General features: G+C 43.5%; 3 protein-coding genes across 4 annotated transcripts; 1 reads left to right on the top strand and 2 right to left on the bottom strand.

Annotated features, from left to right (window-relative positions):
- Positions 1 to 969: 969 nt before the first annotated feature.
- On the top strand, positions 970 to 2,743 carry ufsp1 (UFM1-specific peptidase 1). Of its 2 annotated transcripts, none has more exons than XM_071333635.1 (2): positions 970 to 1,087; positions 1,640 to 2,743. In XM_071333635.1, exon 2 carries the CDS (start codon positions 1,726 to 1,728, stop codon positions 2,491 to 2,493), a length of 768 nt encoding a protein of 255 aa, XP_071189736.1. In that variant the 5' UTR covers positions 970 to 1,087; positions 1,640 to 1,725; the 3' UTR covers positions 2,494 to 2,743. The 2 variants fall into 2 exon arrangements, with proteins under 2 accessions (XP_071189736.1, XP_071189735.1); XM_071333634.1 differs by lacking the exon at positions 970 to 1,087 and adding an exon at positions 1,402 to 1,548.
- Positions 2,744 to 5,273: 2,530 nt separating this feature from the next.
- Positions 5,274 to 7,145, bottom strand: LOC139534463 (endonuclease domain-containing 1 protein). Its single transcript, XM_071333632.1, has 3 exons — positions 6,609 to 7,145; positions 5,938 to 6,144; positions 5,274 to 5,806 (listed from the first exon to the last, which is right to left on the bottom strand). Exons 1-3 carry the CDS (start codon positions 6,933 to 6,935, stop codon positions 5,429 to 5,431), a joined length of 912 nt encoding a protein of 303 aa, XP_071189733.1. The 5' UTR covers positions 6,936 to 7,145; the 3' UTR covers positions 5,274 to 5,428.
- A 3,914-nt stretch (positions 7,146 to 11,059) lies between these two features.
- Positions 11,060 to 14,109, bottom strand: LOC139533336 (endonuclease domain-containing 1 protein-like). The gene is made up of 4 exons (XM_071331389.1): positions 13,262 to 14,109; positions 12,580 to 12,780; positions 12,060 to 12,332; positions 11,060 to 11,769 (listed from the first exon to the last, which is right to left on the bottom strand). The coding sequence occupies exons 1-4, from the start codon at positions 13,553 to 13,555 to the stop codon at positions 11,653 to 11,655; spliced, it is 885 nt and encodes a 294-aa protein (XP_071187490.1). The 5' UTR covers positions 13,556 to 14,109; the 3' UTR covers positions 11,060 to 11,652.
- Between the last annotated feature and the right edge of the window lie 406 nt (positions 14,110 to 14,515).

Genomic DNA, 14,515 nt, shown 5'->3' on the forward strand with positions numbered 1-14,515 from the left:
CACAAAGGCCACGGCCCTTGCAGAGCAAGGGGAAACCCTACTTAAGTCTCAGAGCAAGTGACGTAACTGATTGAAACGCTACTAGCGCGTACCCGCTAACTAGCTAGCCATTTCACATCCGTTACATAGACACCATCTAATGAAACAGGTGCACAGGAAAAATGTGAGGGTGAAGTGTTGTAATTGTGGTGAGGGTGAAGTGTTGCAATTGTGGTGAGGGTGAAGTGTTGCAATTGTGGTGAGGGTGAAGTGTTGCAATTGTGGTGGGGATCGTGATGCTTAGTTCCTGGAGTGCCCTGTAAGGGTGAATGAAATTGAGGATAGAGAGGTCAATCGAATCTCCTATGCGGAGGCTATAAAAATAATTGAGATAACAAGTGATGCCAGTGAAGATATGGTAGTGGATATACCACAGCCTGTAGTAAATGTTTGCTGCAAGACAAATATACCATGTGCATTAAAAAGGTGGATTTTGTTGCGTTCCTTGCCACAGTTATAAACTGCACAGCAAGTCTCCGAGAAGTCGAAGAAACTGGACATTATTGTGGCTGCGGCAGAAACGTTTTTGGAATTTAGGGATTTTACATCTGAAGACTTGCAAGGGGTAATGGTAAGGGAAGACCCAACCCCCCAGGTTCCCCTTGAGCCTGCGTAGAGATCAGATCTGTTTTATTTATTTTTAAATGAAAAGTTGTTTGATTTATTTTTGTTAGTTCCGTTTCCATCCCGCATCGTAGATGGCAGGATGCACATTAAATTGTGTGATCGCAAATATACCACAGCAGAAGAATGTGAGGTTGCGAAAACAATGCCTCTCTCTTTTTGAAGAATTATCTATTCACTGTATCCTAATTTTGCGTTTGGCACCTGCATTTCATAGCATTTTACTTGTAGCCCGTCTATATCCCAATGTTTTTCTGATTTTAGAGGACTTGGGAGACAAAATTGAGACATATTTTCGGTTTCAAAGAAAAGCTGACCTACCAACAAAATGTATTGGCAGAGGGAGGAATCTCGAGACGACCGTTGGAATAATAAAAAAAATTGTGGTCATCGTCAGTCATTATCTTCTCCACACGCGCACAAGGTAGGGAGATCACCACCAAGAACAATGTCATTTTTAGTAACAAAAACATCTGTTCGACTGTGAAAACGGTAAGACTGAGAAGTGTTAATTACTGCAATGCGTAATATCATACGGAATTTGACAGTTTATGTGGTAGGCTATATTACAAAATCATACAGACTAGACTGATCATCCGGGCAGGATCACTGACAGCCAGCTGTCAATCAATCATTTACAGGTGTGCGACTGTGCGCATGATGCAAAAGAAGGGGGAGGTGTTAGGGAAGGGGGACAATCTATGTTTAAAATATTGAGAATGTGTAATCCATAAAATAGTGACCAATAACAAGCGCCTACGTCGTTTCAGAAAATGTTTCCCACCAAGTCCAGATAGGAACTCATTCGTCAACTTTTGCGGATAGTGGGAACTATTTCAGCGACGAACTAAGTCACAGTTTTGATCAGACTGTAAAAAACTCCACGTATGTTTTTCTCTGTACATCGAATAATATTCAAGGTAAATGAAACAGGAAAACCGAGTAACAAAATTGCACTTCTACCTGGATTTTTAAGGTTTAGATTGAAGAAGAAAATGACGTGCATCATGGAATGACAGCAGAATTGCCACATCGACAAGCGTTCTCAAGGCTTGAAGACATATGGCTAATCTAGGGGAAAACGTTTCTGAGGGGATTGACTGGGGTGAAAAGGCAGTGGTGGGAGAAAAACACAAAGGCACAGAGCGTAATGCAGATTGGACAGAGACTCTGCTGAAGAATGCACACATTGGACTTCCTAGCCCAGCACCAGATGTCGTCAAATGCTCCCTAATATCTGGGGAGTGTCTCTACTTCCACTATGGGTGTGATGGACAGGACGACAGGGGCTGGGGCTGTGGCTACCGCACCTTACAGACCATGGCCTCTTGGCTGTGCCAGAGCTGGACCCCACCACCACCTAAGGGCAAATGCAGACCCCCACCCAGCCTCCCCGAAATCCAGCACGCCCTGGTCGCAATGGGGGACAAGCTTGCCATGTTCGCTGGTTCTCGCGAGTGGATAGGGACGTTTGAGGCGGCCCTGGTCCTCGACTACTACTACGACGTCCCCTGTAAGGTTGTCCACGTGCGGGGTGGAGGGGTAGAACTAGAGAGGGCTGCTGAGGAGCTCCACCAGCACTTCCAGAGCCAGGGGTCCCCTGTCATGATGGGAGGCGACCGGGACAACTCCTCCAAGGGGATCCTGGGTGTGTGCACTCGGCCTGGGGGCCAGGGGAGCTACCTGCTGGTGATGGACCCTCACTACTATGGGCCCAGACTGGAGATGACGTTGGTGCAGGGGCTGGGGTGGGTGTCGTGGAAAAAAGTAGGGTCACTGGATCATAGCTCTTTCTATAACTTGTGTCTTCCTCAGACTTCCCGGAAATGAAACGGAGAAGGACAGATCAGGGGGAAAAGAAGCGATGTGTCGTGAACTCTTTGGCTGCGTTTACACAGGCAGCCCAATTCTGATATTTTTTCCCCACTAATTGCAGCCAGATAGAATTCTTGTAAGGACTTAATTGGATAATCGTTTCATTAAATGTCTGTTGTAATTATCTGAGAAAATATTTTTTAAATAATGTATATTTGAAAGAGAACATCTGTTATGATCCACAAATAAAGATATGTTAAATATATTTGTACTGTCCTGTACAGCAAGTAGGGACTGGTAGTGTATGAGTATAACACTATTGCCCTCTTGTTGATAAATGCAGACTTCATATGGTGTGAGGACATTACCATAGTAACAGAATCACTCTAGTTCTGTGTAGGGTTGCAATATTCCTGGGGCCTCATTTACCAATCATGCGTACGTGCAAATCTGTGCGTAAACCCAAGTGAGATTAATCAATATGAATGTTTGCTTCAGAGTGTGCTCAACTCTACCGATACTTCTGTCACAAACTGTTGTGTTACATTAAGTAGCAAATGTGCCGACTCTGGTCTTGGCATGTACTCTAGCCAACAGCTCACAGATACATTGCAGGTAGTCTGTGCGGGTTGTCTAGTCTACATGATGAGATAATTATGGATAAGAGAGAGAATATTTGTCAAATGTCAGTCAAGCATCGATCATCATGTCACCAGAATAAGATTCTCTATATTTTTTTGAAAGGAGCATCAACTAGGGATGCATGATGTACAGTTGAAGTCGGAAGTTTACATACACCTTAGCCAAATACATTTAAGCTCAGTTTTTAACAATTCCTGACATTTAATCCTAGTAAAAATTCCCTGTTTTAGGTCAGTTAGGATCACCACTTTATTTTAAGAATGTGAAATGTCAGAATAATAGTAAAGAGTGATTTATTTAAGCTTTTATTTCTTTCATCACATTCCCAGTGGGTCAGAAGTTTACATACACTCAATTAGTATTTGGTAGCATTGCCTTTAAATTGTTTAACTTGGGTCAAACGTTTTGGGTAGCCTTCCACAAGCTTCCCACAATAAGTTGGGTGAATTTTTGCCCATTCCTCCTGACAGAGCTGGTGTAACTGATGGGGACATACATAAATGCCAACAAAATAACATTTTGGTGTGTGTGTGTGTAACCTTTATTTAACTAAGAAAGTCAGTTAAGAATAAATTCTTATTTACAATGACGGCTAAACCCGGACGACGCTGGGCCAATTGTGTGCCGCCCTATGGGACTCCCAATCACGGCCGGATGTGATAAAGCCTGGATTCGAACCAGGGACTGTAGTGACGCCTCTTGCACTGAGATGCAGTGTCTTAACACACACACATGGACGCAGTGGTCTAACTATTTAACTGTACTAGAATGCTTAAAAGGCCGCTAAAATTGTAAATATCGGTTATCGTAACGGGTGTTTTGGCAAGGAAAATGTCGGATATCGGTATCGGCCAAAAATGTAATATCGGTGCATCACTAGCATCAACATCACTGCACTTTCACCACCCTGTGAAGTTCCTAAGTTATTTCATAGTCTAATAAATGGCATGGTTTCCCGAGTTGTGGTGTGAGGACTACACCAGAGGAGGCTGGTGGGAGAAGCTATAATAGGAGAGGCTTATTGTAATGCTTGGAATCGAATAGAGGGAACGGTATCAAACTAGTGGAAACCTAATTCCATTCCAGCCATTACAATGAGCCCGTCCTCCTATAGCTCTTCCCACCAGTTTCCTCTGGACTACAGACCATGCAATTGCATGACTCCAAGTTTACTTCGATATGGTGGTTGTTAGCACCCCTATTTCAGTCTGAATTTTTTTGACTTCGTAGCGTTTATGGGTAGCACTGTTGTATTTCATAAGATGGCGTTGTATATTCCCCACAGGCTTTAAAAGGATGATTTTGACCATATATGGTTAATTAGGGGCGTTTCGAAATGCAAATAGCCAAGGTCGTGCACGAGCACTGAGTCTGAGAACAATTGGTATTTCTCTGTGGTTATCTCCTACCGGTGTGCATATGAGGCTCGTAGGATTGTTTGATAAATCACACTTTTTCTTTGCCAACGAAAATGGTAAATTCCATTCGTAAGTAGTATTTGAGAATAGTTTCTATGTAATATTGATAAATGAGTCCCCTGGAACTTTCAATAAATTCCCTGTTTTTCCCGAAATCCCGGTTCCCGAAATCAGGGATCCTCCAACTGGGATATCTGGAAAACCAAGTTCCATGGAATTTTGCAACCCTAGTTCTGTGGCAGTAAATAAACCTTTAAAAGATAGTCAAGCCTGGTGAATATAATTCTGGAATGTGAATACAGTAATTATCCAACATGAATTCTTATGGATTCACTTCATCTCGTACCAGACAATCAACATCTTGACTTTTTTCTATGCCGTTCAGTGCAGTCTGTCTCTGCAGTAGAGAATATAAGCCCGGCAAGTTCTCCTTGATTCAAATCACTCTGACTTGTGCTTGTTACCCAGAGGCCAACATGCAAATGAAGCTTCTGATCAAAGAACAGACATTGGGTTTTAAATAGGACATGATTATTTTAGATGGAGAAGGGTTTTACCACCCACATGCTGCTATGTCTATAGTCTCAAAAGGCTCATAGTCTGACTGCACATTTTAGGAGCAGTGTCTGCATGAAAGTGAGATTCATTTTCTTACGAAAAGCTGTTTCTTGAACTAGGGGTTAGGCCTAAACTTCACATTAGTTGTTATACATCGAATGGACAATGGAGGCGGAACAAGGTTTGAAAGATCATCTTTACTGCTTGTAAGCAACAACTCACCCACAGGCTACATTCATATTTTCAGAATCTACTCGATACAGAAAGTAGATGACAATGTAGAGGTGACATTGAGGCTGGCATGATTGCAATCACTATCACAAGGTTGCTCACTATGAGTCAGGCACACAGTCGTTGTAGAAGATCTGGAAGTTCTTGTCCACGTCCATCCTTCCCCTGAGGAACTTCTCCAGGTTCTTCACCGGAACCTCCACCAGGTGGTTGTTGACGCGGTCATTCAGCCCGTAGGCCCCGAACGCCGGGAACTTGTACCGCAGGAAGTAGGGCGCGTTCTGGTCATAGTCGGTGCAGCAGTAGGCCGACCACATGTACTCGGGAATGGCCACGCGGTCCAGGTTGTCGCGGCGGATCATGTTCCCAGAGGTTGTGACCCCGGTGATCACGTAGGCTTTGCCGCGGCAGTAGTTGTTGAGGCGCTTGCGGATGAGGTCCTCGTGCTCGGCCCAGGGCCCGATATTGAACTCACGGATCTGGGGCAAAAAAGCAAGATCATTCCTGTTATTTCCCCATACTTCTTCTTCTTCCACCCTCTCCTACGCTTAAACAGTGTAAGGTAGACACACCAAACTACCTTTTATATGTGCAGACTGAACCAACTTACCTGGGGCACCACGTTGGTCAGTGTGTAGGTGGAGGCCTTGTCAAGGGGATCAGCCTGGTGCTCGTCGGGGTTGAGATGCCCTCTCTCGTACTGGACCACGTCAGCATAGTCCTCCAGCACCGCCTGGCTGTCCTCAAAGTTCATGTGCATGTGGGAGGAGGACTGGGGGAACGGCTCCATGTTGCTACTGCCCTTCTCTGACGCCAACTACAGACGGATGGAGGGGGGGTGGGGGTGGAGGGAGAGAGAGAGAGGGGGTAGAGGATACAGACGGACGGAGATGGGGGGTATAGAGCCAGAGGGAGAGAAAGAGAGGATTTTGATGAAGAAATTAAGATTAAATTAATTTGCATATGCACAATACTGCTGCCTACATGAACAGATTACAACAATGTCCCATTGTAACACCAATTCACACAGCCCATGAAGCGGCTTATCTTAAGCTTCTAATTTTGCCTAGAGCAGCAATATTGTCCTCACAGCTCGGCAAGATTTACCTACTAGTGTATGGGTGTCAGTCATCTGCATCCATGAGAGAACCTTTATCGAATATGTTTTGAAATTACATAATGGGAATGCTGACTCGCTATATTGGAGCATATAAACATTTTGGCATATGTTCAAAGGCGAAATCCAACACACACACACTACATACACACACACTATTCTACCTGTGGCTCGAACATCCAGGGGAAGTCTACCCTCTTCTCGCCATCGGACTTCTTGAAGGTATAAGCCGAGTAGACGGGGATGTGTTTGTGGGGGTCGTAGAGGGTGACGAAGCGCGGCTTGTCCTCGTAGCGCTGGCAGAGCTTCTTCAGGGAGTTACCGAGGAAGTAGCCCCGAGGTGGGGTTCCCATGTACAGGGAGTCCTTACAGCGCTCCACGTGGTTAAAGTCCTCCACCACCCCGGCCTGGGACTCTCGCATACAGCCCAGTATCAGCAGGACCGCCAGGGACAGAGAAGAGTAGATGGAGAAGTGTTTCACGGTGACCATGTTAGCTGCTCAGTCTCTCTCTTGAACTGATCTTGTTTAGTTGTCTTGTTTGCCTCCCACCGTGTCGGCATGTGTTCCCCTCGCTCCCCCCTGCCCTTCACACACTACTGTTGCTATTTCGTGCGTGAGATTCCGGTCTCTCCCTTCACTCTTTCCCGTGGTAGTCTATAACTCTCTGTACAGTCTCATCTCTCTCGTGAAGAGATACTCAGTGGGTCGGCCCATCTCGACTTCCCATTGTCAGGTCTATTTCCATATATTCAAAGTGGCGAGCCGGCCATAGCAAAGTGAAGAGCATCAGTTAATGTTATCAGTGTTCAGCTTTCTTCGATTACCCAGGACTAGTCCCAGCTAAAGCATGACGCATTGGATAGATGTCTTTTACTTGGTCATATGAAAACACAGGCTCTGTTAGGCCCTGAAAGGCTGTGTCTTTTGTTATGTATCTCATGCTCTTTGCTCTGTAAAGAGGGACCCAAGGTCACCTGTGTCAGTGTCCATCGGTGTAGAATGTAGTCAGAGCTGATTGTGATCTCTCCGCTGTACACTGCCTCTCATCCTCTGAAGTGGAGAGATGCAAAGTGTGTGTGTGTGTGTGTGTGTGTGTGTGTGTGTGTGTGTGTGTGTGTGTGTGTGTGTGTGTGGGTCTGTGGCTAGTCTTATCCTCTCATGTAAAGACTGAGGTGTGAGCAGAATAAGGCGTTGTGGAGTGGTAGATTGGAAATGAAACTTCACGAAGGCTCTGAAACAAAATGGAGGCCTGGCAATTTTCCTTCAGACTTCTTGTGGATTCATTGATTTTCACTGGAATTAGTATGATGTGTTTCCAGTAAAGAAGTGTTCAGAAAAACAACATTCCAATCAGGAATTTCAGTGAAATCAGTAGCAATGACTTTGTTTTTATTTCTACGCATTATTACTGGTGAAACCTGTCTGAATAGTTGCTGTTTCACTCAGTTCCTGTTGAATGTGAGAGTTGTTTAACCCCCAGAGGTCGCATGACACCCCTTCTACGCAGCAGCTGAATATTGCTCTGAATAAAAAGCGTTACTAATGTATTAGTCATATCATAGCACGCTTTTATATATAGTACACCTGTTGTATGTCAGAAGAAGTGAGTCATCCAACTGTTGGAATCGGTGAACTTTATTCAATCAGACATACAGTGCCTTCAGAAAGTATTCAGACCCCTTGACTTTTACCACATTTGTTTGTGTTACAGGCTGAATTTAAAATGGATTAAATTGAGATTTTGTGTCACTGGCATACACCATCATGTCAAAGTGGAATTTTGTTTTTTGACATTTCAAATTATTTTATAAAAAAATGAAACGCTAAAATGTCTTGAGTCAATAAGTTATGGCAGTTCAGGAGTTAACATTTGCTTAACAGTCACATAATAAGTTACATGGACTCACTCTGTGCAATAATAGTGTTTAACATGATTTTTTATTGTTGATTGTTTATTTTACCTTTATTTAACTAGGCAAGTCAGTTAAGAACACATTCTTATTTTCAATGATGGCTTAGGAACAGTGGGTTAACTGCCTTGTTCAGGGACAGAACGACAGATTTTTACCTTGTCAGCTCAGGGATTTGATCTTGCAACCTTTCGGTTACTAGTCCAACGCTCTAACCACTAGGCTACCTGCCGCCCCACACCTACCAATATCTCTAAGGTCCCTCAGTCAAGCAGTGAATTTCAAACACAGATTCAACCACAAAGACCAGGGAGGTTTTCCAATGCCTCGTAAAGAAGGGCACCTATTGGTAAAAAAATAAGCAGACATTAAATATCCCTTTGAGCATGGTTATTAATTACACTTTGGATCGTGTATCAGTACACCCAGTCACTCCAAAGATACAGGTTTCCTTCCTAACTCAGTTGCCGGAGAGGAAGGAAACCGCTCAGGGATTTCACCATGAGGCCAATGGTGACATTAAAACAGTTACAGAGTTTAATGGCTGTGATAGGAGAAAACTGAGGATGGATCAGCAACATTGTAGTTACTCCAAAATAGTAATCTACTTGACAGAGTGAAAATAAGGAAGCCTCTACAGAATAAAAAAATATTCCAAAACATGCATCCTGTTTGCAACAAGGCACTAAAGCAATACTGCAAAAAATGTGGCAAAGTAATTCACTTTTTGTCCTGAATACAACACATTACTGAGTACCACTCTCCATATTTTCAAGCATAGTGATTGCTGCATCATGTTATGGGTATGCTTGTAATCGACTAGGGAGTTTTTCAGGTTAAAAAATAAACTGAATGGAGCTAAGCACAGGCAAACTCCTAGAGGAAAACCTGGTTCAGTCTGCTTTCCACCAGACACTGGGAGATGAATACACCTATTGGTAAAAGATGAATACACCATTCAGCAGGACAATAACCTAAAACACAAGGCCAAATCTACATTACCCTGGAGTTGCTTACCAAGAAGAGAGTAAATGTTCCTGAGTGGCAGAGTTATAGTTTTGACTTAAATATACTTGAAAATATATGGCAAGACCTGAAAAAGGTTGTCTAGCAATGATAAACAACTAATTTGACAGAGTTTGAAAAGTTTTGAAAAGAATAATGGGCAAATGCTGCACATTCCAGGTGTGGAAAGCTCTTAGAGACTTACCCAGAAAGACTCACAGCTGTAATCGCTGCCAATAGGTGCTTCTACAACATATTGACTCAGGAGTGTGAAAACTTATGTAAATGAGATATCTGTATTTAATTTTGAATACATTTGCTAACATTTCTAAAAACATGTTTTCACTTTGTCATGATGGGGTATTGTGTGTAGATGAGTCAGAAAAAAAGCGATGTAATCCATTTGGAATTCAGGCTGTAACACAACAAAATGTGGAATAAGTCAAGGGGTTATGAATCCATTCTGAAAGCACTGTAAATCACATCTGAAGCTGTAGACAAACAGTGAGTTTCTCCAGCAGACAGGATTTAAAGCAAATACGAAGCTACGGAGGGAAAGACATGTTTAGCCTCTCAGTTGTTTGTTAAAATGACTGTTTTCCTTTCTTTTCACAATGGGGGTATTTTGGTGCTCGTTGAAATTCCTGGCTTTCTCTGAAAAGCACAGGCTGTGATTTTATGGATATGTTCAGTTAAGCATGTTAAAATATAACTCTGGCAGTATTTAATACATATTATTTAGCAGTCTTTGTTTAGGAAATAAGTCAAAGGCTATGAATACTTTCCGAAGACACTGTAGGAACATTATCCAGCATCATGTACATAATTACATAAAAACATAAATCCATTGCATAAATCCAATCCGTTTCCATTGCAGGAAGTGTAAATTAAATGTAAGGAGTTTTGGGGAGGCATAGGCCCACAGTGAGACCAGAGGTGTGTTTGGCAGGGCATAAAGTTCTGGAACCTTCAGATAGAAATGTCATTAATAGATCTGAAATTATTCCTAAGTCTACATGTCTGTTTGTTCTACATAACATATTTCTATCTGAAATGTTACACAACATTTTCCTACTCAATGTGGTCCACCTAATACAAAGCAGAGGCATGGCGTGACACAGTCATCCACAAAGATCTGGAAGTTCCTCAAAGGTAAACCTCTGGAAGAACTCCAGCTTCTTAATGGTCAACTCCAGGACCTGGTGGATGAGGAACAGAGGAAGAGATGGATGAATGAATGAGTGAATGAATTATATGTTTTATTTATGCGTCAATTCGTTGTTAGCAACCCATCCCGTACAGGATTTTTTGACACAAAAGTAATATTCTGTATGTAATATAATAGTAAAATAACTAGATTTACCTCGTTGAAGGCGTAGTAGGTGAAGTCTGGAAACCTAGCTGTGCCATGAGAGTTTTACTTCAAAGACTTGATTGTCACTGGAATTAGCATGATACGCTTCCGGTAAATAAGATTGTGGATCACAGGAGGTTGGCGGCATCTTAATTGGGGTGGAGAGGCTCGTGGTAATGGCTGGAGCGGAATTAGTGGAATGGTATCAAATAAATCAAACACATGGTTTCCATGTGTTTAATGCGATTCCATTTACTCCGTTTCAGCCATTATTATGAGCCGTCCTCCCCTTAGCAGCATCCTGTGCTGTGGACGTATAGATAAACAACATTCCATCCAGGAACTTCAGTGAAACAAGTAGCAACGACTTTTATTATTTGTAAGACCAGTCTGAACAGTTGTTGTTTTACACATTTCCTGTTGAAAACCACAGGAGGGTAGTGGAAGGTGTTAAACATCTGCCGGAGGGGATGTCAACCACATTCTCATATCTCATATTCTATAGTCGAGCACAACCAACCATAGGACTAAACCACAACCTCTATTGTCACGTTGTACTCTATGTTTGAGCTGGTATGTTATTTTCTTCACAGGTCACATGACACCCCTCCCACGCACAAACGGAATGTTGCTCTGAATGTTTCTTAGCCTTGCTAATGTCACATTATAGAACCCATTTTATGACAATATATATCAATTGTATGTCATAAGATGGGTGAACTTTATGTAATCAGACATAGACGGGAACATCATCTTGGCCTACATGATCTTTGCAGAAAGTATTTGGAGAGGGGGGAAAAAACATGAATCAATCTATCAATAACAGCACTTTAAGAAGACTGCTATTGTTGACTACTTGTTTTCATTGCAGGAAGTGTAAATTAAATGTAAGGTCTTGTGGTTTGGGGAGGTAAGTCCACTGAGAGACCAGGGGATCCTAATGCAGAGCAAAGGCAGGCGGGACACAGTCGTCCACAAAGATCTGGAAGTTCTTGTCCACGAAGGTGGACCTCTGGAGGAACTCCTCCAGTTTCTTGATGGACAACTCCAGGACCTGTTGGATGAATGAACGAACGGAGCAAAAGTGATGAATGAATAAATGAACGATTGAGTGAGTAAATGAACAAACAAATTCTATTTACGTGTCAAGTCGCCTTTCGGGACCCATCTCTTGCGGGATTATTGTATGTGATATAACAGTATATGAGAATAGACTACACTAAACCATCGTCCAAGACCTGCCAGATTGCTACATTCGTTTTGTTTGTTTTTACAGCGTCTTTGAGATTCTCTTTGTAATGAAAGGCACTATATAAAATACATCTATTTTTATTCTAGATTTACCTGGTTGTTCTCCTTCTCATTGAGGGCGTAGTGGGCGAACGCCGGAAACTTGTAGCGCTCATCGTACGGCGCGTTGCGGTCGTAGTCCGTACAGCAGTAGGCCGACCACAGGTATGTCGGGACCGCCACGCGGTCAATGTTATGGCGCCGGATCATGTTCCCCGAGGTGGTGATTCCGGTGACAACGTAGGCGGTGCCGTGGCAATAGTTGTTGAGGCGCTTGCGGATCACGTGCTCCTGCTCTTTCCAGGTGCCAGCGCTGAACTCTCTGACCTTAAAGGCAGTGTTACTTCATACATAGGTGCCTCTGTTTATTGGTTGCTAAAGCTATCCACTGGTGTTGGTATTTTACTTTGGTATTAAATTATTTCTGACTGGGATTTTCATTTCATTTATTTAAAAAATGGTATCTCAGTATTTAGTAAAGTATCTCAGTCCATTACCCCACTGTTATTTTTTGTTCAATACATAATGTGACAGTACAATTTTAAGTAAAGAACTTGAAAACAAAATGGCGGACCTGGGGCACCACGTTGGTCAGAGTGTAGGTGGAGGCCTTGTCGTCTGGGTCGGCTTGGTGCTCGTCAGGGTTGAGGTGGCCACGCTCATAGAGGACGGCGTTGGTGTAGTCGTCCAGGATGGCCTGGGCGTCCTCAAAGTTCCTGTGCATGTAGCCGCGCGGGAACGCCTGCATCTCCCTGGTGTCAGAAACTGTGGACAGCTGGGTGGGAGACAAACAAACAAACAAACAACGAGAGAGAATGAAGGAGCGATAAATAGTGTCGTAGATTTGGATATGAGATTCATGAACAGGCTACGTTTTGAAACGCTTGCTCGCTGTAAAAAGGAGACTTTATGATCATTCAAATATTAGCCTATGAAATGATGTTCAGCATCCTGTAATTTTCATGATGACCATAGAGCATTGGCTTTGTGTTATTGAATTACATTTAAATGATATAAAGAGTGAAGCTAGTGCCACATACTTTCAAATTCAAAAGCGATGGCAAAACATACCTTATGATATACTACAATATGGACTAATCCACTGGACGGGCATTACAGTGGGTGCACCGCAAATGGCACCCTATTCCCTATGTATTGCACTACCTTTGTCAAAAGTAGTCACTATTTAGTGGACTAAATAGGGGATAGGGAGCCTTTTGGGATGCAACTATTGACTTGAAATGTCTCCAGGTTACCTGTGGCTCGTACATCCAGGGCACGTCCACCCTTTTGTCCCCGTCGGAGCGTTTGAAGGTGTAGGCTGAGTAGATGGGGACGTGGTTGGCCGTGTCGTACAGCGTGACGTAGCGCGGCTTGTTGTTGTAGCGCTGGCAGATCTTCTGGAGCGAGTGGTTCTCCAGGCCCACGGGTGGCGTCCCCATGTACAGGAACTCCCTGCACTCTGGAGAGAGCTCCTTCTCCACCGTTCCCTGGACATCCGTCATCGCCATGGTGACCAGGAGGAAGGCCTGTGCCCAGAGTGTGGCCATGGTGACTTAGCTAGTCTGTCTTTCTGTCCGTCTTGGTTCCCCTCGGTCTTTCTGTCCCTCTTAGTACTTGTGTGTGTTTCTGTACCTGCCCTGAGTTCTTGGTGCCGGCAGCTCTGAATGAGAGGTACACCTGTGTGTCAGCGTTAGCGCTCCCTAATCTGGGCTCATTATGCAAAGCCGTGCACACCTTCTCTATCAGCTGACTTTAGCCGCCTATCATTGACAACCTGAGATCTATTGAAATAAAGATATCATTGCTAGCCTGGTTCCAGATGTCTTTGTGCCGTATTGCCAATCCTTATCGTCTTTGGCATGACAACAACTATAGAAGTTGGCACTACAGCACAAAGAGACCTGGGACCAGGCTATTGCCAAAGCCTGATGGGTTTTGCTATTGGTGGCCTTGGTGGTATGACTGGACTCCGCTGGATTGAAACTTCTAGTGACTGATAACAGACTCTGGCAGATGACTGTCACTCCAGAACGAGTGGTTCCTATCAAGTGTTTTTTTCTGAAGAGTACTAGAGAATTAGAACAGAAACCACACTCAGCTGAGCTCGCGCTGAGGTGACAAGTTCCTCTGTGTTTGTGGTTATACAGCATGTGGTAGTTTCCATCTCATCCTAGCAGACTCTGGTTACTGGACTCATAGATGATGGTCTTGTTATGCTGCATGACCATGTAACGTTGTGTTGGCGACATGTGGACTCAGGCAGTGACTTGATGGGAAATCAAAGAGAGCCCTTGCAGCAAATTCTTATCTTCCTTTAAAGCGGAAACAAGGGTCATGTACCTCAATGACATGGGTGAATTACTTTGAATGTGTCTGTCAGTGACCCATTTGCTAGTAAAGGCCATTGAAGTGTATTTGTCTGCACATGTGTGTATTGGGCATAGGATCAAATGATTGGTGAATGGAAACTCTTGATAATATGGGCTAATTTGGTGTTTTGTGGTATT

This window comes from Salvelinus alpinus, chromosome 11, assembly GCF_045679555.1.
Source record: "Salvelinus alpinus chromosome 11, SLU_Salpinus.1, whole genome shotgun sequence".
NCBI lineage: Eukaryota > Metazoa > Chordata > Actinopteri > Salmoniformes > Salmonidae > Salvelinus > Salvelinus alpinus.